This window comes from Schistocerca cancellata, chromosome 1 (assembly GCF_023864275.1).
Source record: "Schistocerca cancellata isolate TAMUIC-IGC-003103 chromosome 1, iqSchCanc2.1, whole genome shotgun sequence".
NCBI lineage: Eukaryota > Metazoa > Arthropoda > Insecta > Orthoptera > Acrididae > Schistocerca > Schistocerca cancellata.
The window spans coordinates 496,619,864-496,644,004 of NC_064626.1; the positions used below are offsets into that span (position 1 = coordinate 496,619,864).

At 45.2% G+C, this 24,141-nt stretch overlaps 1 protein-coding gene across 1 annotated transcript in view; it reads right to left on the minus strand.

The window, feature by feature from the left end:
* Positions 1 to 601: 601 nt before the first annotated feature.
* LOC126186145 (transcription factor Sp8) overlaps positions 602 to 24,141 on the minus strand; it is a 122,927-nt gene continuing 99,387 nt past the window's right edge. The window contains exons 3-6 of the mRNA XM_049928189.1: positions 20,832 to 21,344; positions 16,223 to 16,540; positions 12,501 to 12,776; positions 602 to 971 (exon numbers count right to left, since the gene is read on the minus strand). Coding sequence (XP_049784146.1) covers positions 603 to 971; positions 12,501 to 12,776; positions 16,223 to 16,540; positions 20,832 to 21,344 — 1,476 coding nt within the window. The 3' untranslated portion in view covers position 602. The remainder of the gene's footprint in view (positions 972 to 12,500; positions 12,777 to 16,222; positions 16,541 to 20,831; positions 21,345 to 24,141) is intronic.

Genomic DNA, 24,141 nt, shown 5'->3' on the forward strand with positions numbered 1-24,141 from the left:
CACACTCCGCTGCAGAGTGAAAATCTCATTCTGGAATATCATATTTTGCAGAAAATAGTATTACTGAGCTGTCTGAGATGTCACTCCAACTCATGCACTACTGTTACGAAATCAATCGGACTCTTCCCAAAAGTCTCATTCTTCACCGACTCAGTGAAAAATTGTCCCGTGTAAATGACGGTTGATAATAGATGTAAAGTTACCATTAGATCAGTTCTGATTATAGCTGCAGACGTGGTACGAGGGAAATGTTATATAGTTTGGCGTTTCGGACGTAACTTGTGTGTTGATGTAATGTAGACAACCGCGATTCTGTTCCATTATTCGATTATCTCAAAGACGATCGAAGGTCCGCAAAGGAGGAATACCAGACATGTCTGATGTGGATTTGTGTACTCGGTAATCGGCTGGCGCCGGAGCACAGCGGCAAACGTCGGATCGGACACTGACGCCGGAGGCGGCGGCGTCTCGTGCGGGCGTCTTCCCCGGCAGTGGGCGTCGGCGGGCAGCGGTGCTGGGAGGCCGGGCGTCGTGTCCGGGGCGGGGTCCGGCGGCTGCTAGTGGTGGTAGGGCGGGTACAGCAGCGCGGGACCCCACCGGGCTCAGACCAGCCCCGGCGGCTTGACGTCGTCGAGCGGCGGCGTGTGCGCCACGGACGCGGGCGACGCCGCCGGCTGCGACGCGCCGTCCTCCGAGTCAGAGCACGACTCGGAGCTGCCCTTCTTGGAGCCGGAGCCGGAGCCGCCGCCGTTGTGCGTCTTCACGTGCTTGGCCAGGTGGTCGGAGCGCATGAAGCGCTTGTTGCACACGGGGCACGCGAAGCGCTTCTCGCCCGTGTGCGTGCGCAGGTGGCGCTGCAGCTCGTCGGAGCGCGTGAAGCGCTTGCCGCAGAAGAGCCAGTTGCACACGAACGGCCGCTCCCCCGTGTGCCAGCGCAAGTGCGCCTTCAGGTGCGAGGTCTTGCCGTACACCTGCAACAGCGGGCGCGCCTCTCTTTTACACACGGCAGCTTCACGGCCACTTTAGTAAGAGAAAATTCTATTGTGAAGGCGCTGTAGCACCAGACAAAGACCTGCAATATCTAAGTCTGCAGAGGCTTTCGTGGCCGTTGTCATTGAAAGTAAAATCTGCTTAGAGATCAGGATGCTTTACGTCCCCCTTGAAACGTCTTCTCCGAAATTCGAAGTTTCGGTCCCTTCCGCTTCGATCCTCGTCAGGAGTTTTCTGGTGCTGCTGGGTGACCGGACAATTGGAAACTAACGCAGTGATCACTCATAAAACTGTGTATTTCTGTACTTTTTCCGAAGAAATGGAATTGATGGACAAAATTCTTCATAGAATGGCATCATGGAACCAATCAAAGATCTTACACTGAGGTGACAAATGTAAAAGGGTAGCGAAATGTACCGGGTGATCAAAAAGTCAGTATAAATTTGAAAACTTAATAAATCACGGAATAATGTAGATAGAGAGGTAAAAACTGACACACGTGCTTGGAATTACATGGGGTTTTATTAGAACAAAAAAAAAACAAAGTTCACAAAATGTCCGACAGATGGCGCTGGACAGCAAAACGTCAGTGACTGTGCATGACAATCGTATATAAAAGGAGCTGTAATGAGAGAGAGAATCAGATGCGCCACCAGTCGCAGCATGTTGACGTTACCTGAAAAGGCGCTTTTCGTGAAGCTGTATTATCAGAATGGGGAATGTGCTAGTTCAGCGTTACGATCCTATCGCCATAGTGCAGTCGCACGTCGCACCGGCATTCCATAACTACTGTTTGGTTGGCACTTAGGCGTACCCTCCGATGCTATATGTACAAAATCCATCGGCATCATAAGCTGTTACCTGGCGATTTAGTGAAGCGGAGGGCATTTGCGGTGTGGGCGTTTCAAAAGATGGCGGAAGAGGACGATTGGTTGAGTGACGTGTTGTGGACCGACGAAGCTCATTTCACGCTCCGAGGATCTGTCAATGCCCACAACTGCAGAATTTGGGCTACCGAAAATGCAAGAACTGTCGTGGAAACTCCATTGCACGACGAGAAAGTCACGGTATGGGTTGGATTTACCACATCTACCGTTATCGGGCCATTTTTCTTCGAGGAAATGCGTGATTCTGGTTTTGTAACTGCTACCGTGACGGGTGAGAGGTACGTCGATATGTTACAGAATCGCGTCATCCCCAGCCCGGCTGATAAACACCTGCCGGAAAGTACGATGTTTATGCACGATGGCGCTCCACCCCATATACACTAGAATTACGCGTTTTGAAGGTCAGGTCTTCATCGTCAGAATTACTGTTCAAGGATCTCTAAAAACGACCAACGTAAACAAGAACAATAAAAATAAAATGTCGTGTCTACTTCTCTTGCAGCCGTGTCGGTATTGGAGGGGTGACACCGTCTTCTACATGTGTCCTGACACCTCAGTTGCCGCGCGGGATTAGCCGAGCTGTCTAAGGCGCTGCAGTCATGGACTGTGCGGCTGGTCCCGGCGGAGGTTCGAGTCCTCCCTCGGGCATGGGTGCGTGTGTTTGTCCTTATGATAATTTAGGTTAAGTAGTGTGTAAGTTTAGGGACAGATGACTTTAGCAATTAAGTCCCATAAGATTTCACACACATTTGAACATTTTTGACACCTCAGTTACGGAAGTTTCAACTGCGGCGCACCGCCACACAGGCAGTTTATTTGTTCGCCAGTTCTTGGATGAAACCTTTCCAGGCAGATCGGTAGAGACGGGCCATCGTTTTCCCCACGTTCACCAGACATTTCACCACTTAATAATGTGCGAACTCTTGTGGTACGAATACGAGATGCTGCAGAGGCGGGGACGGGAAGATGTTGATAAACACATAGAGAGAAGTTGAATACCGCGTACGTTATGCGAGCAAACAACATAGCGCATGTGGAACTGTATCCATAAAAACATTTTATGAGTTAAGCTACCATTTGCAACAAACCACGTATCAGTATCTAATAATTTTTCTAATGGAGGAAAGACTTCACGCCCATCCTCCAAGTTTGATTCGTTACATTATACCGTTCTTTAAACACATAACAGCTGTGTTGTACTGTTTACAGAAAATATTTTAAATAAAATTCGTCTGGTTACATTGGCTAGGTCATAATAGCTGGTAACAAGAGAGGAAGAATGTTACCAACATACGTGCGCTTAAGGGAAATTGACGTTTTTAGAATGGCTAGTATACCGCTGTCATTGATGGAAGGGAGACGGCGCATACTTCTTTCCCTTCCAGTCTATCCGTACTGCAACACTACACAAATAGAAGTTGTTTCCAACAAATCAGTATACTACTGTTCGCCTGAAAACTCTTCCAGTAGGTCACCCTGAATACTGCTATCGTTCCGCCGAGGTGATTCCTTGATAATTGTTTCCATTCCACTGCTGTTGGTGGGCCATCGTCACTGCGTAAGCACTAATCGCTGGAGGCAAAAGAGAGGGAGAATATTGCCGAAATATCATAGTTATTTTGCCGCCATCTTGATAGTTCATATACTTCGCGCACCTTGACTAGGCATTTACTTTCTTGATGGCGTGAAGATATCTCTAAGAATGACCCTAATTTCTACACAGGTGGTAGCTACATACTTTTGGCTCGTGGCTTCTCGCCATCAAGGAAGTAACTAACAGAGGTAAGGAAGATTAGATTTTCACGCCCCGTCGATGACGGCGTCATTAGAGAAGAAACGCAAACTCCGATTGGGGCAAGGAAATCGGCTGTTCCGTTTCAAAGCAATCATTCGACTTACACGGTTTAGGGAAATTAAGGAAAAAGCAAATCTGTGTTGGATAACCGGGATTGGTTCCCGCGTCCTCTCGAGTGCGAGTCCACCGTCTTTGCATTGTATAAATACTGAAGTTGTAGGCCTATACCAATGACGATGGTCCATCAGTGATAATGTAAGAAGTTTTACCCAGTTCTCCACTTCTTCGTAAAGAGCACAGCAAAATGTGCTTTTACAAGGGAACGCGACACAGGTTTCCGACAGTGTTACGTCACCCAGGCGAACACCAGAAGACTCCTGACGAAGATCCCAGCAGAGGCGACGAAACGTCGTGTTTTGGAGAAGTAGACTGAAGAGGAATGCGCCGCTGCCAAATCTCCCAGAAGAATTTACCTTCACCTGAAATATCGATCACGAAGTCAAGTATGTGATTAGCGAGTGTAGTGAGTTTCAGACTAACCGCCGCTCTCCTGTGTGCCAACGCAAGTGCGCCTTGAGATGCGACGTCTTGCCGTACACCTGCAACACACGCGCCATCCTCTCAATATCGTGGCGTTACAAGGGCTTCAGAAATGCAGTGAAGGCGCTCTAGTGCCAAACAAACACTAAAATATCGGTCACAAAGTCATGGGCATGTATGACTGGTATGGTACTAGTGACGGTGGATTATGTATTTGACATCTACATTATACAAATACGCCACAAGGCACGGTAGAATGCACAGTGGAGGGTACTTCGCACCATTATATTAAATATCGAGATTTTACAAAAACTTTAAAAATGTAGGACGACACTGTAATGTCAAACAAGCACTAAAATAACTGTCACATGCCCTTTAGGACTGATACCCTATAAAGGATGGTACATTCTGTAAGTGACATCTACATTTACACAAATACGCTACAAGCCACTGTATAGTGTATTTTGCATCATTATATTAAACATCGAGGTTTTAAAAGACATTATAAATATAGTGGAGACGCTATAGTTACAAAGTAATACTATAAATTGGTCACAACTTCATGCATTTCTACTACGTCGTTAGTGACAGTTGATTATGTGATTGACATCAACATCTACACAAACACGCAACAAGCAACTGTAGACTACGCAGCGAAGAGTATTTTGGACATGTTCCGATCGCTATCCCTGTAAATGTGATCAAGAGATAAATAAAATTACTACCACCCTTTGCACATGGGACACTACAAAAATTACCGACTGTGTCCCTACGACGATCAGTTCCTTCACCAATAATTATTAATTTTATTTTATCTTTTTACAAATCAATAGTTACACAAATAACTAAAGGGAATATGCACACTCCGTGATTTTCAAGGTACAAATGGAACAAGGAAGCTTTCCCTCCCACACAACTTACTTGCTATACTTGTGCCTTGAAAATGAAAGTATGCCATGTGGAAATATCGGCGGTTGCTGAAGTCGTCACTAGGCCGTGTTCCCATAAGTTATTTGAACATCTTACATGCCGGCAAAAACTAAAGTTTCAGATCAATGGTTATTTCTATTCGTTTACCCAATTACGAGCCTATTAATTTTCATTTTATATTCTCTCCTCTTCTTAGTCCAGAACTGCTGGAGAATTCTGTTACTGTACCCTTAGTGAAAATAATTCAAGGCAGTTTATTAACACATTCTCTACTGAAAAAGGCTGATGAGCTGTAATTCTGCCTTCGACGTTCTAGCTGTCTCTCTATAACTGAAGAGCTCTTAGACATACAATACAAAATCCTGTAAGCTTCTACGCATCGTTGTTCTTGCCAGATTCTTCTGCACCTTAATGACCCACACAGCTGTCGGATATACATCGGAAGTAAAATTCTTGAGTCGTCTGCTTGTTTCGTTAAGAAAATGTGTCATATGTTGTCCAACCAACCAATGAAGACTCGCTTAAACACTGTAAAAACGTTGTCATAGCAGTGTGTCTACTTCAGGAAATGAATATGTTATTGTAGAAAGTACATTTTCTAATTGCTATATGAAATCTCTGCATGCTGTTAGCTCTTGTTCTGTCGGATTCAACCCCAGTGACACTTTCGGACCGTATCACCTATTATTATAGCATAAGGGGCAATCAATTGAAAACGAGACAAATGGAAAAAATTTAATAAATATTTTATTGTTTCAAATGTAATCGCAATAACCACTTTCAGTCCATGTTACCTATTATTATAATATAAGGGGCAACCAAATGAAAACGAGACAGATGGGAAAAGGCTAATAAATTGTTTAATGTTTCGTAGTAGCTGTTAATACGTACATTTATCCACTTTGAGACACTATGGTCAACGTCTTCGTGCAAAAATGTTTACTGTTGTCTACGAAACCATGATTGTACGCAGGTGTGCACCCCTTCGTCTGAAGTAAATCGACGGGCACGAATGCTTTCTTGAAGGCTCCAAAAATACGGAAATCGCATGGGGCGAGATCAGGACTGAATGGAGGATGTGTAAGGGTTTCCGCCGGCCGAGGTGGCCGAGCGGTTCTAGGCGCTACAGTCTGGAACCGCGCGACCGCTACGGTCGCAGGTTCGAATCCTGCCTCGGGCATGGATGTGTGTGATGTCCTTAGGTTAGTTAGGTTTAAGTAGTTCTAAGTTCTAGGGGACTGATGACCTCAGCAGTTAAGTCCCATAGTGCTCAGAGCCATTTGAACCATTTGTAAGGCCTTCCCAGAGAAACTTCTACAGCATATTCTAAACAGCCTGCGGACAAAACACCTGCCCTCATGTTGCCAAGGTTGTTCCGACGACGCTTGAGAAGTTTTGCTGGGGAGCTCATACTCATCCTCCATAGAATCCCGATCTCTCTCCTTGTGATTTCTGAGTTTTTGGAGCCATGAAGAAAGACATTCGCGTCCGTCGATTTGTGGCGGCACGCCTGGATACAATCATGAAACCGTAAACATTTTCCCATGAAGGGGTTGATTGTCTTTTTGTCTCACAGTGGCATAAATGTACGTATCAAGAGTTATGGCGATTAATTTTTCCATCTGTCTCATATCCTCTTGACTGCCCTCTATATAATTCAGTTTTTCTCTATTTTATTTTGCAAAGCGTTCATTGGTTAGACATCGTGTAACACAGAGATCCCAAGTATTTGTATCGAAAAGTTTCTAAGAAACGACTCCGATATTACGTAAGCAGAGTCTGTTTGGACTTTTAAATTTCATTGTCTACCTGTAATACAGCTTATTGCATTGCAGTCTGCAGCAAGTTCGTTTTCTACATTATATAGCTTCATTTCTGCTGTTTCTGTAAACTTCACGGAAACAAATACTTGCTTGGTTCTGCGGTCATTTAATCGTTGAATTCTGTCGTTCCACAAGGCATCATCTCGGGACCTCTGTTGTAGCACACAATATATTAGGTCTATACCTATTTTACAGCAGTGTACTAGTTAATGTAAGCAACGTTCCATGTTAAGCTAAGTTCTTACAAGGCAGCAGCATGCAGAGATTCTACCACTAAGCAAGGAAACCGCCACTAGTTAGGGATTATAGAGAGCTACTAAGTGCAGGAAAGGAAGCAAACAGCAGAGGTATGAGCACTGCAAGAGTAAGTGTTCCAAATATACTACAAAAGCGAAGGAGTGAGGGCGGATATTCGTGAATGAGTAACCGGTGATTTGCAGGGAGCTGTTATTGCAGTACTACGAGAGAGACAAAGCGGGGAGGAGCATGTGTGTGTGTGTGTGTGTGTGTGTGTGTGTGTGTGTGTGTGTGTGTGTGTGCGTTCGTGTATGTGCGCGTGAGCGTGTGGAGGTGTCGACAGACAGCGTGAGCCTCCTGGGAGGTGCATTGGTCTGGACTGGGTGCTTACCTTGTCGCATCCCGGGATGTGGCAGCTGTGGAGGTTCGTGCCAGGGGGTTGGCACTGGAATGAAAAGAGAGGCGGGTATTAGTCTCCGAGCCGGGGAGCGGGGGCAGGAGGGCTACACTGCTGGCAACACCTCCGGCAAAACAAACCGGCAGACGGCGCCTGCAGCCGCTGCCGCTTGCCGGCTTGTCTTTGCCAGGAGTGTCTCTAGTGGTACGCTTAGGCAGTGACAAATCTCACACAAGACAAATCACTTTGCTCCTTCGTCCAACTTGAATGACAGCGTGTCAGACATATGCAGGGAGTATCACAATAAGTAGCGAAGACTGGCACGAGTGGAAGTGTACGATAATACAAGCGGTAAAGTTCCAGTATCCATGGGCCCGCTACAGAGCCGGATGCGAGATAATTGCGGATTTAGCGATACGAGCCACCACTGTCTTCACTGTAAAGTATTATACTAGCAGTAAAAACGAATAGGGTACGTAAGCTTTTCGATTTTTATTGGGGTCAAATTTCACCCACAGACCATGGTTGAGGAATGTGGTTGACGCATGCTGGGACACCCACAGACGACATCTAATGCGCCGATATGGTCCAAGACAGACAGGTCAGGCAGGGTCTGTAATGTGGCCTGTGAGGCCATCTAACCTCGGCCCTCTGCATTTTTCTGTCTGGGTTCATCTCAAAAATGTACAGCTCTCCAACTGATTCGGTTTAAGAAATGGAGCAGCGAAAGCGAATTGTATAGCCTTATCAAGCTTCACGAGATAATACGTGGGGTGCGGGGGCGAGGAGAGGGGGGGGGGCGATACTAGCGTACAGTACATTGTAGCAGCTATCGCGCTGAAGTAGTATTGTAGTTCAATAATGCTTGAAAGTGTGGAGACTAGATAAGTGAAGTATTAAACGAAACGTTCACATTTCAAATACATTTGCATTTGACAATATTTCCTCCGTCTCCGTAGCTGAATGGTCAGCGCACCTGACGTCACGCGCAAGACCCGAGTTTATTTCGCGGTATTGCGAAGGATTTTTTTTGCTTGGTGGAAGAACCGGAAGAGGAGCTACTTGAATGGTGAGAAGTATCGGCTCTAAGGTCTGGCTATCCGACGACTGTCGCGAGAGCTGTGTACTGACCCCGTGCCCCTTCATTCCGCATCGGAATGACGTCACATGGAAGAGGATGACGTGGTGACGGGAACTGATTGCGGTATTACTAGTAAAGACAATATTTCTCGCTGCAGTCGTTGTAGGCTCGTAACCACACATTGTTTTTTTCTCGAAAACGGCTCTTTTGCAAGCCTATATGTACTGGAACGATTTTGCTTCAATTATCGTGTGCTTTCACCAGTGTCATCTTTCGCTGTTAATTATGGTACACCCTGTATATCCAGGGTGATGAACTCAACTATTTCACCTCAAATAACCTTTGGCTCCTTCAAGGAATTTACAATCTCTCTTCGCTGAAACGAACAGGGATTAGGGACTCATGAAACTGAAGCGACTTCGCAACTTCTTTAATCACCAAGGTAGAGCCATCAACTTTCTCTCTTAAAACGAGACATACGAATTTTTTTGCCGTGCAACAGTAGATCTGCATGAGACAAATTCAATAACATATTTCATTGGTAAGTTTGACTAGAAAATACATTGAATATGAGGACTTTTGTGCTGTCGTTGGGGCGTTCGAGTGGAACGCACTCAGGTAGCTCCATTCGCCACGGAAAGTAGCTCCACCTGTTAACTGCGTCGTCCAGATAAGAGATACTTTATCTGGCCGTAAATCAGGCTGAATGACTTTCGACTAAATAAAAAAAGAAAAAATAACAAAAAATATGTTTAAGCCTGTGTAAAGTCTAGCACTCAGTCATGACTTTACGTCTCAACCAGGCAGCGCATGTTTCCATGGAGAGGGGCATGAACTTCTAACGCCCTGACAAACGGGCGCAACAATAGTACAAAATACTCATGTTCGATATTTTTTGTTTTCCAATTTCTCGTAAGACACATAAAAGGTCAGTATCAGTGAATTTGTCTCATATAGATCTGCTATTCTGGTAGAAAAAAAATAGCGTTACATCTCGGTAATTAATGAAGCTCAGAAAACGGGATAGTCTTTTTCATGAGATCTTGCTCACTATCCATCTAGCTGAAAAGGGACTGCAGGTAACTTCAACGAGTCAAAAGTTATTTGAGGTGAAAATCTTAGACACCTCGCACTATAAATTACATTGCCAGAAATGAACACAATGGAAAATAAGAAATGGCAATATGCCTTTCAAACATTTACAAGAAATCAGTAATGCGACAAGAAATTGGCAATACGACAAGAAGGAACAGGATACAGAAACATAGTCAAGAAATAACACATACGTAAAGAATTTAGAAATACTCCTAAATATTACCAACCAGCTTGCAAGTCTACATCACATCAAATCATATGCAGTACACAGACTTTACTTATGAACGTTACTGATCCGTTACTACAGCATAGTAATAAGGTATCCTTTATTTCGGGCTAACACTCTGGTATCTCCTTCTATGGTTGCAAACTACCGTAATTATTATTACATGCACAATACACTACAGTTATCACTACCTTCATGCTCATTACGAATGACTTTTCCTTACGAGGTTGTCATCACTACAGTATCTCCAAACATGCCGATCAGAATGCAGGCTGCTTTTGTTTTTCAATTAACTTTCTCAAAATTTCACCATATGCACAACCACACAAGTGTCAGTGTGCTGAGATCAGCATCTCGTTAATTTAACAGTAATAAAATCCAAGCGCAAAGCATAGTATAAGCAGAAATTTTTTCTATGGATCATTAATTTGTTTTTAAAAATCTAAACACATTTTACAGTAACAAAGAAACACTAATCTTGTGGTCTTACAAGCTCTGTACATAGGACAGTACATTTTATAATTTCAGCAAAAGAGTGGTATAGAGGGTTTAACGCTCCATCGAATACATGGTCGTTAGAGACTGAGTTTAGTCTCTCAATGGACAAGGCTGGGACAGGACATATGGGATGATCATTTTGAGGGAACTTCCTTGACATGCGCCTAGATCTGGATGAACCGCAATTCTCCCACACCTAAGTCCAATAACTTAGTAACTCGGTCGATTACCTACAGAAGAAACCGTTGCAACTATTATCTTGCTGTAAATGGTTACTGATATATCTGAACAGATATGAACAGTCTTGGTTTCTATTTGCGAAAACTATTATATACTGTCATTTCATTCTATTTGGTTCTGGGCCTTCGATTTACTGCTGTTTAGTCTGGTTCTTTATTCTCAATTCTACATAACGCAGCTTGTTATTAATATGTTCATTAAGTAATGTAACACATATTTTCTCGGCAAGTTTCGATAGAAAATATGTGGCTTTGTTGCAGATCGGACCTACACCCCGGATCTTGTACCTTCCGACTTGCATCTGGCCCAATGAAGTATACATTCCACAGGAAGCAGCAAGTGGATGATGGAGAGGCTACTGATGCAGCAGGACATTGGCTCCGACGTCGACCCGTACAGTGGTACCATGCCGCCGTACAGGCCCTCACAGTAAAGTGGCGTAAGACCGTCGCGTTGAATAGAGCTTGTAACGAAAAGTAGCCAAAAGAAATGTTTCTTTGCATTATTTATTTAACGCCCCTCGTGCTATTGTGCGGCAGTTGATTTACTTTTGTAACTAATATTTATGGTATGTAAACATCCAAGTTTTTTATGTTACGTACAGTACATTAGTGAATACTTATTTTTATTTTGTAGCGTCTCAAGTGCATGTATTTCAGCTATCAAATTTGCATACGTAGCTGAAATGACTGGATAAATGTCTTTTAACAAGTGGAATCATCATTGTCCGCTACAGATCTAACAACATCTCTTCACCAAAATGAAGAAAATAATGAAAAACATTTTTCTTGTGGAGATATCAAACGTCTTTTGGATGGGACCAACAGGAGATTAAAAGGTACAACGATGGAGTAGTTAACTTTCTGCCATGAAAAAAACGTCTCCTGGTTTGCGAATTTCACAGAATGTACCATACAGGTAGCCTGCATGCCCAATGGATGCTTCACCCTTTCAGTAAATTTCTCTCTCAGACCATATTCGATAGTCAGACGAGCTAAAATACATAAATGTAAATGTCGTGTGACTAGGGCCTCCCGTCAGGTAGAAGGTTCGTCGAGTGCAAGTCTTTCGATTTGACGCCATTTCGGCGACTTGCATGTCGATGGGGATGAAATGATGATGATTTGGACAACACAACACCCAGTCCCTGAGCGGAGAAAATCTCCGACCCAGCCGGGAATCGAACCCGGGCCCTTAGGATTGACATTCTGTCGTGCTGGCCACTTTTTTTCGTTTTGTTCGGTATTGTTCCTTGCGTTTGGTCTGCGCGGGTATCAGAAGACATCCATTCACGTTGATCGTTGATTCTTTTACTCAGTTTTTTATTACAGAGCGAGAGCAGCCCTCTGACCGAACACGCTGAGCTACCGTGCCGGCATTCAGCTACCGGGGACGGACAATAAAACGAGCTGATTTCCTACGAGTGACCAGCTATAGCTCTGCTCCGAAATCGGAATCTTTAAAGATAGAGAAACAAGAACATTCTTCTTTTCCTAGCTCAAAGCTCCATTCTACTGCTGCGTCTCCTGGATCATGTTCAGCAGTGAGCTGATTTCGACTCCTGACAGGCTACAGCCATGTTCCGGACCGCGAATCTTACCGAATGAACTGAACTACAAAGGAACCTGGAAGCGGCGCTCTGTTACTACTTCCCTCCCAGACGAGATACAAGAAAGAAAGGAGCTGATTTCGCACAAGGGTTGTAGGACCGGGGAAATGGGGCAGAGGGCAGTTGGGCGCTAGCCGACGGTCGGTACGCACCTTCCCGCAGCCGGGGATGTGGCAGCTGTGGATGTTCTTCTTGCGCAGGTGCACGCCTGCGGGCCCGAGGCGCTCCGCCTCCTGGCAGTTGGGGCAGTCGCAGGTGGCGCGGCCCGTGTAGCGGCGCTGCGAGCGCGGCGACGGCACCTGCGGCGGCAGCGACGCCGCGGCAGACACCGGCGACGGCGACGGCGCGTGCGCGTGCGCGTGCGCGTGGTGCGCGTGCAGCCCGAAGGCGCCCTGCGCCGCGCCCGGCAGCATCGACTTGTACGTGTCCTGCCGGCACGAGCAAGACCACACACCGTCAACTCTGCACTCTGTCGTTGCGCCTAGAGGCAAGAATCGATATCTATATCGACTTTTAGATAAAACACGTGATAAGGAGTCGAAGCTGACGATATATCTCAAGTAAAATATCGGTATTGTATACTCGTATATCAAAAAGACAACAAACAAGACCAAAATAGTGGTTATAAATAAATCAGGCTGAGACGTAAGTGTAAGCATTAAGATAGGAAATACGCGTAGACGTGTCGTTAAGCTCGCTACGTCGCGTATGAAGTTATATAGCAGGTGAAGTATGACTTTATTGATCACAAAGTATATATAATGTGTTTCAGATTTACTTCCATCGCCAGTAGTCCAAGTGCAAAGGTAGTACAGCTGGTATCACTCTTTTCCTTGTGCTACCTTTGCACTTGGAATTGTGAGGACGGAAATAATTCCGAAACGCTTCAAGCATACTTTGTGACCAATAAAGCCAGTCTTCACTTGCTGTATGAATTTTTATGCGACCTAGCCAGAACGAACTGTTAAAGAGTACAGAGGTAAACTCAAGAAAACGAAAACAATGACGAATAGTGGAAAAGAAATAAGCGGACAACTTAAAATTGCAGACCATGAAGTAGACGCAGCGATATTTATTGTACTGCTGTACTGAATGGACACAAGCAGAATGTCCCAAGACATGTTTTTCACCAAGGCGACAAGGGAACTCACAAATTGAAGGTATTCCAGTTTTCAAGCTTTCGGAGCCAGTGGCTCCTTCCTCTGGCGGAACGGCTGAAGAGGATGGAAACGGGTTGAAGAAACAGGACTACTGAGGTTTATGAAAAGCGGTAGAGTTCGGAAAAGTCGCACTGATCCCTGGGTAAGGGAACACTTAACGGACGGGATGAGAAGGAAACACTGATTTTTGAGGACTGCATCGGAAGAGATTTGAAAAGCTGAGAGCTTAAAAGTGGAAGATAGGGTAACATACAAGACATAAATCACAGCTAAAACATCGTGCACGAGTTAATAAGCGAGAATTTGTCTTGCATATTACCCATCTTCCCTCTTTAAGCTCTCAGGTTTTCAAATCCCGTCCGTGCAGTCCGCAATAGTCTTTCCTTCTCATTCTGTCCCAGACCCGGGGTTCTGGGCGACATTTCCGAACTCTACCCCTTGTCCTAAATCTCAGCAGTTCTTTTCCTTCACCCCGTTTCTTTCCCCTTCAGTCCTTCTGCCAGTGAAAGTAGCCACGGGCTCCGAAAGCTTGCTCACTGTAACACCTTTTATTCGTGTATTCTCCTCGCGTCGCTTAGTGCGAAAATTTTTTTATCTGTCCACTTACTTACATTTTCAAAAATTGATTACTTTCGTTGATATATTTGACTACTTCCGTAACAGGAAGACCATGATTACGTGGATTATAGAAACTCGGAAAGGACAAGGAGGGGCAACCCCCAGAAGCCCTCTTGTTAGAAACGGACATATTTCGAAACACAGTACAAATTTTGGAAAGCAGTCAAGTCGAAAGAAGAACTAAAAAGGCCGGAAGACCGTGGACGGAAGAACAAAACACCCATTATATCGGGTGCAGGCATCGATATTGTCGATATGTCGACAGTTTAATTTTCTACGAAATATTGATATTCGCGCTAAAGCGATTTTTGAAATTACAGTGAAATCACTACGCTTAGATATACGTCAACGGGGACAGTCGAAAATGTGTGCCCGGACCGGCGCTAGAACCCGGGATCTCCTGCTTACATGGCAGACGTTCTATCCATCTGAGCCACCGTGGACACAGAGGGCAGTGCGACTGCAGGGACTTATCTCCGGAACGCCTCCCGTGAGACCCACATTCCCAACTCATTGTCCTGCACTATATTCATAGTGCCCCTACCCATTATACTCATTACTTGCAGCTTATTGCCGATTGCCATAAGAGTTCGGGCACTGCGTGTGCATCCGCACAGAAGAAGATGGTCGAATGGCCGGTGAGCCTTAACTATATAGAGGGTGGTCCATTGATAGTGACCAGTCCAAATATCTCAGGAAATAAGCGTCTAACGAAAAAACTATAAAGAACGAAACTTGTCTAGCTTGAATGGGAAACCAAATGGAGCTATGGTTGGCACGGTAGATGGCGCTGCCATAGGTCAAACGGATATCAACTACGTTTTTTTAAAAATAGGAACCCCCATTTTTATTACATATTCGTGTAGTACGTAAAGAAATATGAATGTTTTTAGTTGGATCACTTTTCTCGCTTTGTGATAGATGGCGCTGTAACAGTCACAAACGTATAAGTACGTGATATCACGTAACATTCCGTCAGTACGGACGGTATTTGCTTCGTGATACATTACCCGTGTTAAAATGGACCGTTTACCATTTGCGGAAAAGGTCGATATCGTGTTCATGTATGGCTATTGTGATCAAAATGGCCAACGGGCGTGTGCTATGTATGCTGCTCGGTACCCTGGACGATATGATCCTAGTGTCCGGACCGTTCGCCGGATAGTTACGTTATTTAAGGAAACGGGAAAAGTTGAACCACATGTGAAACATCAACCGACCTGCAACAAATGATGATGCCATGTTTTAGCTGCTGTCGCGGCTAATCCGCACATCAGTAGCAGACAAATTGCGCGAGAATCGGGAATCTCAAGAACGGCGGTGTTGAGAATGCTACATCAACATCGATTGCACCCGTACCATATTTCTATGCACTAGGAATTGCATGGCGACGACTTTGAACGTCATGTACAGTTCTGCCACTGGGAACAAGAGAAATTACGGGACGATGACAGATTTTTTGCACGCGTTCTATTTAGCGACGAAGCGTCATTCACCAACAGCATTGAGGTCGACGGACATCATTTTGAGCATTTATTGCATTAACGTGGTATTTACAGGTAATGACGCTGTAACAACATGCGTTCTCAGAAATGATAAGTTCACAAAGGTACATGTATCACATTGGAACAACCGAAATGAAATGTTCAAACGTACCTACGTTCTGTACTTTAATTTAAAAAACGTACGTGTTACCAACTGTTCGTCTAAAATTGTGACCCATATGTTTGTGACTATTACAGCGCCACCTATCATAAAGGGGAAAAAGTGGTTCAACTTAAAGATTCATATTTGTTTACGAACTACACGAATATGTAATAAAATGGAGGTTCCTATTTAAAAAGCGCAGTTGTTATCCGTTTGACCTATGACAGCGCCATCTAGCGGGCCAACCATAGCGCCATCTGGTTTCCCCCTTCAAGCTAGCAAGTTTCGTTGTTTGTAGTTTTTTCGTTAGACACTTATTTCGTGAGATATTTGGCTCGGCCACGATCAATGGACCACCCTGTATAAATGGATGTTTCTTTGACAATCCTAAACGAGCTGCGTTAAGATCGAAAGCAGGCTTGAGCTGTCGTTAGACGAGACGACCGTACCTGCAGCAGGTTGTGTCCGCCGGCGGCGGAGAGCAGGTGGTTGCTGGCGGCGAGCGTGTGGCTGAGCGTGGAGTAGTCGGCGACGGAGGCGGCGGCGGCCGACGTGGCGGCGGCGGCGGCGTAGTTGGCGGCGGCCATCTGCGCGTGCGCCGTGGCGCCGCTCATGTCGAGCCAGCCGCAGCCGCCCGCTGCCGCCGCGGAGTGCACGTCCCACCACGCGTCGCCCGCCGCCTTCAGCGCCCCCGGGTGCGCCGCCGCCGCGCCCGGCATCGCGTTGAACGGCCACGACTCGTAGGGGTGCCGCGGGTACACGTCCACCTGCACCGGCAAAGACACACTCTGGAAACCACGCACGTCGTACAGCCCCCTCTGTATCTAACTACACAGTGTGTCCCAGAAATGTTACGACAGTCTTCTAGATGGTGTCTTGAGGAACAAATGGAGGATAGTAACCCGTTCCAGAAACGCCATCCAACGACCCTACAGAGCGTCGAAGGTATAGGCGCCGGCGCCTGCCGCTAGGCAACCCCTTCGGCAGCGAATGTGACTGTGTACGTTGACCGACCATAGGCGGAGCGTCTCGCATTGTTGTTCGCTATTCAGTGATCTCGACTGATTGCCACGAAAGCCAGTGGTGAGGGAGGAGCTAGCTGAAGAGCAGAAAGGCATTGTCTCGTACGAAAACGATGCACTGTTGCCTCGTTCGATGACGGTTTCGGACACGGGTTCGCACTCACAGTTAATTTTTCATCTGGACCCTCTAAAATCTCCAATGATTTCTAGTTGTTGTTGTTTTCAGTCCAGAGACTGAATTGATGCAGATGTCCATGCTACCCTATCCTGTGCAAGCTTCTTCATCTCCCAGTATCTCCTGCAACCCACTTCTCTCTGAATCTGTTGAGGATATTCATGTCTTAGGCTTCCTCTACGATTATTAACCTCCACGCTGCCCTCCAATACTAAATTGGTGACACCTTGCTGCCTCAGAATATGTCGTACCAATCGATCCCTTCTGGTATACAGGAGCGATATAAACTGCAGTTGGAATTCTGAGTTCGCAAGTTTCATGGACCAAGGCATCGGGGCATCGCATTCGTACGACTCAAGGCCCGCATACGCAGCAGCTATCTCCATCCTCCTCGCAAGCGATCTTGGCAATCAGTCGCGATCACTGAATAACGAACGACATTGCGAGACGCTCCGCCCACTGTCCGTCGGCGTACAAAGCAATGCTTGCTGCCGAATGGGTGGCCTATTGGCAGGCGCTGTTCACTTCGACACTCTGTAGCAATGTTGGCTGACACCTCTGGAACGGGCCACTACCCTCGATGTGTTCCCCAAGACCCCTCAAACTTCGTCACAACATTTCTGAGGCACCTTGTATATCATCATTACCATGAGCTATTTCTATTATTTCTAGAAGTCTGCCACAACATGTCTGAGACATCCTGGATTACTAAACGGCTAGAACGTTCAGTAAGGCCAGTTGGAAGTTCCGTATCTACTGACTTCCAGGGGCAATAAAAATTTAACTTTCAATATAGTGTACGATTATTGACCAAATTTAAAAATTCGAGATGTTTCATAATCTTCTCATTATGATGTATAATCTTACGGTGAAGGTTTAACACAATAAGTGACGTATTAAAATTAGAGACTGTGTATATGGCTTGAGGCATCGTAATTCATGCTGCACAAATTACCCACACTACATTCGTCTACTATTTGAGAAAGCGAACACTTGACGAATTGCAACTATCTTTACACGTAATTTAAAACATTTTCGAAACTTCTTCTCGCTGACACTTCGACAAAATCATGAAAGGAAAAAAATTAATCGCTTACTACGTTTTCGCTATTCGTGCAGTAAAACTTCAGCGTTACGCATAACGTTTTAATTTGTTACATATCTCCTACTAGCTGTATGAGCAATACATTTTGTTTACACTACTGAATGTACCAGCAAATTTGTTATAGTACGACACATGGTTCAGACGACAATACGTCATACACATTCAACACATTAAGATATGTAAAACAGATGTTCTATACCTGGGAGTTCGAGCCTTCAAACACCTAGTGATGGGGTGGGGCAGCATTCACTGTTTACTATATAATTAACAAGACAGGGGCACACACGTTCAACAGTGGATCGGTAGGCACTAATAAATACACCACATCAGCTCCCTGGCTCTGATGGACCATATATTACCGACCAGCCGCCGTGTCACGTTCTGTTAATAACGTCATTCGGATGCATTACGGAAAGGAGGGGGGGGAGGCGGAGGGGTCAGCTGCCGGCAACTCCGAGCCGATATTTCTTGAGAACGCTGGTCTTCCTCGTGGCAGGCAGACGCCATGACCACAACTTACTTTCAGAAAAGGATTCCTTTCTCCCCTTCATTCCTTGTTTCCGCTCGACTTATTCTCTTCTTGGACTGGCTTTCTCTACCATTGATAGTCTTAAAACCAAGCTTCGTTTTTCAAAGTTGAAAGGAATTGTAACGTAAGTTCAGTCTTCTTTCTAATGTAATGAATTATGTGACATAAGTGCTTTCTCATTCGTAGCTAAAAGTTTTGCGGGTATCGTTAAAATATTACATGTTTACAAAAATCATATTACTGCATCCTTAGAAATTATACTTTTTATTTAATTGATATTTACGTGAATGACGAAAAAAGCAAGTACACGAAGGCAGTCGCCCTTCCGTGGGTTGTTTCATACAAAAAATCTCCTTCGTTACATGAAACACACATTAAATTTCCTTTTTCGCCCTAAATTCCAGTTCTCTACGATTAGTACCTCCACCATTGAGTACTCCAAAAATAAACCCTTGTTTCTCAAAGGAAAAATGTGTTCCAAATAAAAGTGCATCTTCTTCCTAACGTAAAGTCGTCCTGACTTAAAGTATTGTTTCTTGATAATGATGAACTCTTAAATCTTCATAAAAATTAAATACTTCATGCGACAGAAACAATGATTTTGCTATGAAGGTTGACCTTGCCTGAGCATAGGATAGCTTTTTCTTAACGACAGCCATTTTCCGGCATTAGCTTTCCTTTTATTTTGAAGTAGATACTTTGTTTCACAAATCAGCAATTAGCTAATTTCGCCTGCTTGGGTATTGTCGAGCTGCAACATAATAAACATTGTTATGCTTGCATGATGTTATATTTCACACATCGGTGTGCGGAAAAAAAGTAAATATGCGATTTCACTTTAATAGTTACGCTTGTACATTTCAATGTATTATGCATGCTGGGATAGTGGCAAAACGCGCGTTAACGAAGCACTTTCCCTGTTCTGTATTTTGATCTATCAACTGGGGTAGTAGTGCCCTTAAAACCATGGTTATCCGAAACCTTTATCAGGAGCGTCATGACATGTCGTTGTCCCGCTATGGATCGTAACATACTGCAAGAAGAGCAGTGTTTCTTGTGATGTTAAGTTGATAACAGGAAAGGGAGCGAAACATAGTACTGAAATTATTTTTCTGGTGTATCAATACCTGAAACAGTTTTCCTCCCTAGGTCGTTACACATCATAAATGCTGCACACTGCCCAATGTAAACTTTAATTAAATACTGAAACAGATAGTTTTTTTTCTAGATATTGGAAGACCATTGTGTCTCTTGCCCCTGACTGACAAATGCCCTCTGAGATTCTGCAGCGTCTTTTTCAGGAAACAAGCAAAGAACTTTCATTTTGCTATTTCTCTGAGTAAGATAATTAGTTTCTCTTCAAGGCCCATTTTTTCCAGCGAAACTCAGTGTTTGGTTTCTACGGAGATTCCGCGCTGCCGGAAGTCCAGGGATCGGCTTATGTCGTGTCACAGCCTGTGAGGTATTGGCTGCCGGACCGAAACACACTTAGCGCGCATTCGAAGGCGGACATCTGTTGGCCACGAATATGATGTGGACATTTGTGACGTTCATCGATGCATGTCGTAATTTCTGATTCTTTCCCGCTCTTGCATTCCATTTAACTTCGTGTCTTTTTATGTCTTTCTTTCTTTCTTTTGGTAGCCGGCGTGGGAGAGTGGGTGAGGGGGGGGGGAGGAGAGGGCGCAATGCCACCTACAACCCCTCCTCCAAAAAAATCTGTCCACGTTGAGGTTGGACACTTGTCAAACAAATGCATCATCTGCACCACTCCCCTACCTAGCGAACACTTGCTTTACTCAAACCCTGGTCTGTTGCAGAAATTGCCTAAAACTAGAGGAAGACATTTTAATGAGATATTTCAGCATATGTGACGTATGTGTATCTTAATTTAGAGTCAATATTGGTGTTACTAAGTACAAAGTATGTGTGTAGAGGGTGGATAGTGTAAGGAAGCTTTCCATACTTTCTTTTCAAGATCTATAACTTCCACAACATTGTGTCACGCTTTAAAGCTAGTAACTGGCAAAAAAATATTTGTAACTCATTTAATCAGTACTATATTCTTACGAAATACTGATAATAATAATGATCTTTTAACAAGAATTTAGTTTCGTAACTGAAACATAATGCAACCATTTTAATTAATATCCAACTCACAAAAAAATTCATTTTGTTTTTGAGGGGGTGACTATCCCCGGGGTGAGAACCAACGATGCTTACGAACCTTCCCCAGAAGAGCTGCCTGATGCGCAGCGACGGCGGCGCCTCCGCCCCCGCCGCCGCCGCCAGGCGTGCCTCCGCCCCCGGCTCCGCCGCCAGCTTCTGGCGACGTGGTCATGGGCTGCCCGGGGAAGTAGAGGTCTCCGCCAGTGGAGACGGGCGCGCCGTATCCGCCAGCCGACGAGACGCCGACGCCGACGGCGCAGCCAGCCGTCGTCATGACGGGTCGACCCGTGTAGCTGGCGCTCGAGCTGACCGCCATGGAGCGCGCCACGCCGCCCACGCCCGCGGTCGCGCCATTGTTGTTGTTGTTATTGTTGTTGTTGTTGCCGCTGCCGCCGCCGGGAGCGCCGCTGGCGCCGGTGGTGGCGGCGCCGCCCTGCTGCGGCGACTTCTTCCAGGGGTGGAAGCCTTTGCCGACGGCGGCGTCGGCCAGCGGGGGCGGCGACTTGCTGGACAGCTTGTTGCACTGCGCCGCCAGCATCGCTAGCGGCGTGCCGCGCAAGCTCGGGTGATCCTGTCAACAAATTGCGCGCCAATAAGTTACCGGACGTACACCCATTAAGAGTTTCTGCAGACCGCTGTAATTTCACTTTCAAGGGCTAAAAACATTACCATCAGTTTGTTATTTCCATAAAATAAGTAACATCGTATGGGACTGTCGGGTGGAATACCCCGAAGGACTGGCTGATACACCTAACTAGAAAGGCTTTTGTATTCTTCGCGTACTGTGGCACCTTTCCTTCGCAAAGAGTGTTGTGTGTTTAAGTATCTGATAATTGTAGGGGGCTGTAATGTGTGTAGTGTGGGGTCACCCTTGTGTTGTATGATGATGATGAAACTTCCTGGCAGATTAAAACTGTGTGATGAACCGAACTCGGGGCGTGAGTCGTGCTTGGGTAGCTCAGATGGTAGAGCACTTGCCCGCGAAAGGCAAAGGTCCCGAGTTCGAGTCTCGGTCCGGCACAGAGTTTTAATCTGCCAGGAAGTTTCATATCAGCGCACACTCCGCTGCAGAGTGAAAATATCATTCAGGAGATGATGATGATGATGATGAGACAAGGGAGAGGTTGAAACTCTGTGCCGGCACATAGCCTAATCTTCTTGACGAGGGTCGACGATCACAAAGTGTCCATCCGACGGGCGGATCACCACCAACAGTGTCACATACCCTCACTTCTTAAGACACTGCGTAGAGATATGGAATTTAATCCACGACACTGGCGCAAATGCTGGTCATCAAGGACTCCCTCTTCTCCTTTGCCGCAATGCAAACTAAAAGCAGCCAATAGCGCGTGTAGTACTCAGGCGCTCACCTACCCATGTACTGTCCACGGCCGACGTTGCTTAACTTCGGTGATGTATCGAGGTCCAGTGCATTCATCGAGTAAACGTTTTTGGCTACTCCCATTAGATTGAATAATCTAGACGTGAGCTGTAACATCCACATCTCAACTTCTCGAGCCACCTTACGGTGCGTGGAGAAGGGTAATTCTGGTTCCACTGTCATTCCCCCCTTTCCCATTCGCAAATGGCGCGTGGGAAGAGTGATCGTGGGTGTTCTATGATATTAGCTCTAATTTCTTGATCTTCTGCTTGAAATAATTTCTCAAAGAAGTAATTATTTTACCCGATACTTTCACACTGTCACTAGTATTTGGTGAGCACCTCCGTAATGTTCTCGTGCCACTTAAACACGCCGCTCTTTGTTGAGTCTTGTCTATTTCTTTCATTAATTCAACCTAGTAAGAGCTTCTGATTTATGAGCAACACCATAGAAGCGGTGTAGCAAGCGTTTTGTAAGCCATCTCTTTCTTCAATGAATCACATTTCCTTAAAATCTTCCAGTGAATCTCAGTCTGACATCTGTTGATCCTACAGTTTGTTCGACGTGGTCACTTCAGATTAGTTCGCTCCAGATGGTTACTCCTCGGTATATTACGGTATTTATTGACTCCAGCCGTTTGACGCCAATAGTCTAATCGTACAGTTGTGGATTTAGGCGCCTATTTGTACGCAGTATTTTATATTTGTTTACTTGCAGAGTCAACAGCCTGTCCCAGCACGAATCATCGATCCTCTGTACGCCTTCCTCTACACTTTTCTGCCGTTACTGCCTGGTTATAGACAGCGCATCATCTGCGAACAGCCTCGTAGAGTTACCGACGTTATCCACTAGTTATTTAAAACACACTGTAAACACTAACCAGCAGAATCGACCTAAAGAGAAATGACGGTATAAAACAAACTGCAGTAGAAACAGATGGCAAACCGAGATCCACTGGAAGGATTTTAAGAAAATTTTAATAGTCAGTGGAAGAAATGGCTTACATAACATTTTTTACTACTGCGTTCACACTTCCTTCGGTAGTTCTAAAAAAATATTTACATCTGTCCATTTTATTCCTTCAAAAGTGACGTGCTGAGTTCTGTCTCAAAAAGTCCTAAATTCAGTCACAAATCCAGTCCGATACTTGGTAAGGCTCGTAAGTTGTTCACTAAAAGACTAAATGAAATACCTTCCTAAAGACTAAACATACGGCATCAACCTCGGCACCGATGTCCACGCCGCTGTGGATATCATGGCCAAACAGAGTGAGTTGAGTTTGGGAGCACAGAGACTACTTTCATATTAATTTTTCACTCAACTGTGTTTGTTGTTTACTTTATTTGCGGTGCATTTCATTCACGATAACCGTGCCTACGTGCCGCAGGATGAAGCTGTAAAATGCTATGGAAAGAAACTAAACAACAACCGCAACTGAGTGGGGAAATTGTATTTCAAAGGGGAGAACACTGCAACAGTTCAAGCTGAGTTAGTGAAACAATGCACTGTAAATGACACACAGGATCGGCGATGGAGGCGCATCAAGTATGGTCAATAAGTCTAAATGACGAAGAACCAAGTGGAACCATCTCTCTACGAAGAATCGGGAATCAGAAGAGAAATATAGACCCTGGTGTTCGAATACCGGCGCATCACGATCGAGGCAACAGTGGAAGAAGTGAAAATGAGTTACGGATACGTTTTCAGCATCTTACACAACATTCTGAACATTACAAAGGTCGCCGCTTGCTGGGTTCTGCGATTGCTCACACCAATTCAAGAAATCAGACGAAGCGAAGCAACAGTGGAACTGCTACAGCTGTCTTAAGGCAATCCAGACGGCATCTTTAGTTGCTTCTTCACTATCCTCGAGTGCAGGGTTTATCACCATGAGCAAAGCAAGTAGTGCCAACATGTGGATTCAGCAGCACCGAAAGAGGCGAAGACCCATTAATCATTGTAGAATGTGATGTTGAGTGTTTTCTGT